The 2,983-nt window shown below is 32.8% G+C and overlaps 1 protein-coding gene across 1 annotated transcript; it reads right to left on the bottom strand.

Moving 5' to 3' along the window:
• Positions 1-594: 594 nt before the first annotated feature.
• On the bottom strand, positions 595-2,682 carry LOC107057790 (FK506-binding nuclear protein-like). Its single transcript, XM_015302755.1, has 6 exons — positions 2,511-2,682; positions 2,142-2,216; positions 1,792-1,895; positions 1,569-1,689; positions 844-1,061; positions 595-747 (listed from the first exon to the last, which is right to left on the bottom strand). Exons 1-6 carry the CDS (start codon positions 2,680-2,682, stop codon positions 595-597), a joined length of 843 nt encoding a protein of 280 aa, XP_015158241.1.
• Positions 2,683-2,983: the final 301 nt, after the last annotated feature.

Below are 2,983 nucleotides of genomic sequence, written 5' to 3'. Positions count from 1 at the left end.
GAAAGTATTGCGAAAAGATGCTGAAATAGATAGAGATCAACTAAAAGAAAGGTTGATTTTGGTAGAAGAAAAAGAAAAACGCCTAAAAGCAATATTGTGTGGTTTATATTTGATGTTTTCTTTTTGGAAATATGTAACAAATGTGTAACAAGAATGTAGTGCTGAATAAATAAAGTATTTCTCTCTATTTATTGCACTCTTATATCTTTTATTTTAGATCAATAGTGATAACAATCTATAGTAGTAGACATACAAGTTTATTGTCGATAATTGACTACTAAATAGATCAACAGTGATAGCAAAAATCACATACTATTAAGACATATATTAATAAGAAATCTAAAAACCCTTCATAATAAAATATGTTAAACTGTCAGATGTACATTTTTGTCGTCAAAAACAGCAAAACAACAAACCACTTTAACTATGTTCTTAAAAATCAACTATTTCAAAAACTAATTGTCTTAGAAAACCATCTCAAAAAATCAATTGTCTTCAAACCAGGGAAAACCCAACTATCACAAAAATCAATTGTCATCAAAAATCAACTATTTCAAAAATTATCTTAAAACACCACAAAAACAACAAATGCCCTTACTCCTCACCACCAACCTCACCATTAAGCTCCATCACAATACTCATCACGTCTATTTCTTTTTCCACTTCTGCCACATCAGTGGCAAAGTCTTCTGCTTCCAACTTTTCCTCTTCTTCATTCTCTGTTGTCTTCTCCTCTTGTTGTTCTTTCTCTTCTTCTCGACTTGCTTCATTTTCTTCATTTTTTTTCTCTTCTAGATTCTCCTCTTCACTTTCTTCTTATTTCTTTTCTTCTAGTTTCTCCACTTCTTTTTCTTCATTGTTCTCTTCCATCTTCTCTTCTTGTTTTTCTGTTATCTTCTCCTCATCTTGTTGTTTCTCTTCTTCTTTCATCTCTTCATCAACTTCTTCAGCAAAGTATGCATCAACTGCAACAAGATCATCATCGACTACAGCTAATGGAAGGATCTCGTCATCAACTATTGGTGCTGAAAAGTTGTCATCATCTATTGCAAGATCAGTGGCTAAGCATTAATACAAATAAATTATTTTACAAAAAATAATATATAAATTTATCTACCTTTCTTTTTCTTTTTTCTCTTCATTTCTTCTCAATTTCTCCTCTCGTACAAAAGCAACCATTTCCACCATTGATTGCTTGAGGGATGCAACACGCTCACACAGACTTTCATCTTTAGAAGTACTTGGTACAAAATTCTCACAAGGTTAATTAGGATTGTGATCACTTGAATACCCATCCTCCACATTTTCTACTGATGAAGTAAGGACAGTCACACCTTTCAAATTGGCCTATAAGGCATCAATGATTGTGTCCTTCACTTCGTCCTTATATGGCTTTAATGTTGCCATATAATTTTATTTTGTCTCACGGATAGTATGTATGAGGTATGGATGCAGAACCTACAAAAAAAAATATAAATAGTACAAGACCTTCACTAATTTATAAATATTGCTAGATAATAAATAAATTTATACCTTTGTACTTCTCCCTTTATACTTGAATGGATCACCTTCGACAACATTATCACTCTTTGTCGTGTGCCATCTAAGTAAACGGGGAATGTGCAGAGGAGAATCCAAGGACTTCTTTGCATACTTACTAAGATGAGGAAAAACCTCATATATCCACACCTGAAATTAATAAAATTACAAACAAATAAACAGAGACTATGAAATACTATATAATTATATAAGAGTTTATTAGAAATCAAGTACATAATTGATAATAAGTACCAGAAATGCCCAGGGGAAGCCATACAGAGCATACGATGCATTCCCTCTTTCTTTGTACACTTCACTCTGCTTCTTCAAATAAATTTTGTTCTTCAAATACTTCACTGTTAAATCAAAACACTATTTCCCCTAGGGATAACTCTTGAAAAAGACTAAATCATCGACCATCTTAATGTGGTTTGAATCCACAATCTTAGATCGATCGTGGGCAAGCAACATCGAGTGGACGAATCAAACTAAAGAGCACTTCAACTTATTCCCCTTATTCAATCTGCTACCTTTAATCAAACTCATCAACTTTGTACCACTGATATTCTTATTCTTGGTCACTTTATAAAGAAATTTCTCACCTTTCTGAAGCACTTTTGTCATTTCTGAATCACAGGGGTATGCTGAGCAATTCAGCCCAGTAATCACTGCAAACTCTTTTAAGCCAAAACAATCAGGCTTATCATTCACACAAAATCATATCTCATGCAATTTTTTATTATTTTTGACACGTCGCAACAACATATAATGTACTATCTGTCCATTGAACTTGTAATATTCTGGAATATGCCTTAAATGTCCAAAATAAGTACCTTTAAAGTCATTATAATTTTTTAATTGAACTAAAACATTTCTAAAATCACGATAAAGAGTCATTCATGCTATTACAGAAATTTTCGCTGGAAAAGATCCCAACTCATCCATCCATGTAGTTAGATTATAGGACTTACCAGACATTTCTCTTGCACAAAATGGCAAGGACAGGGGATCATCATCCTCATCTCTAGTATCTCGACTATCTCTACTACTCTCCTCATCTCCATTGTCAGTTTTTTTTACACTAGAGTCAACACCATCAGTAGCCTGGGCACTACTATCGTCATAGTTGTCAATCTCATCCATCGTATCAGAATCCGAGTTAGACTTAGGTTCTTCAACTACAATTTTTTCTTTTTTGAAGATCTTGAAACTTCTTCAGCCTTGCTTTTCTTGTTTTTAGAAGGCTTATGAACAAATCGTTTAACAATGCCTCCTCTAGTTTTAGTCATACTGTATTATATACAAAAATATAATTTTCATATCAAAATATCGACCACTAGTCTATTAATATAACTAGAGTAATGCTAAAAAAAATATGCAAAACAAGTACCAATTTCAACAAAACTCGACAATACCATTGACATAAACACCATTAAAGTCGACC

The sequence above is a fragment of the Solanum tuberosum genome, unplaced genomic scaffold (genome assembly GCF_000226075.1).
Source record: "Solanum tuberosum cultivar DM 1-3 516 R44 unplaced genomic scaffold, SolTub_3.0 scf00374, whole genome shotgun sequence".
Taxonomy (NCBI): Eukaryota; Viridiplantae; Streptophyta; class Magnoliopsida; order Solanales; family Solanaceae; genus Solanum; species Solanum tuberosum.
This window is presented reverse-complemented; position numbering and strand designations above follow the sequence as displayed.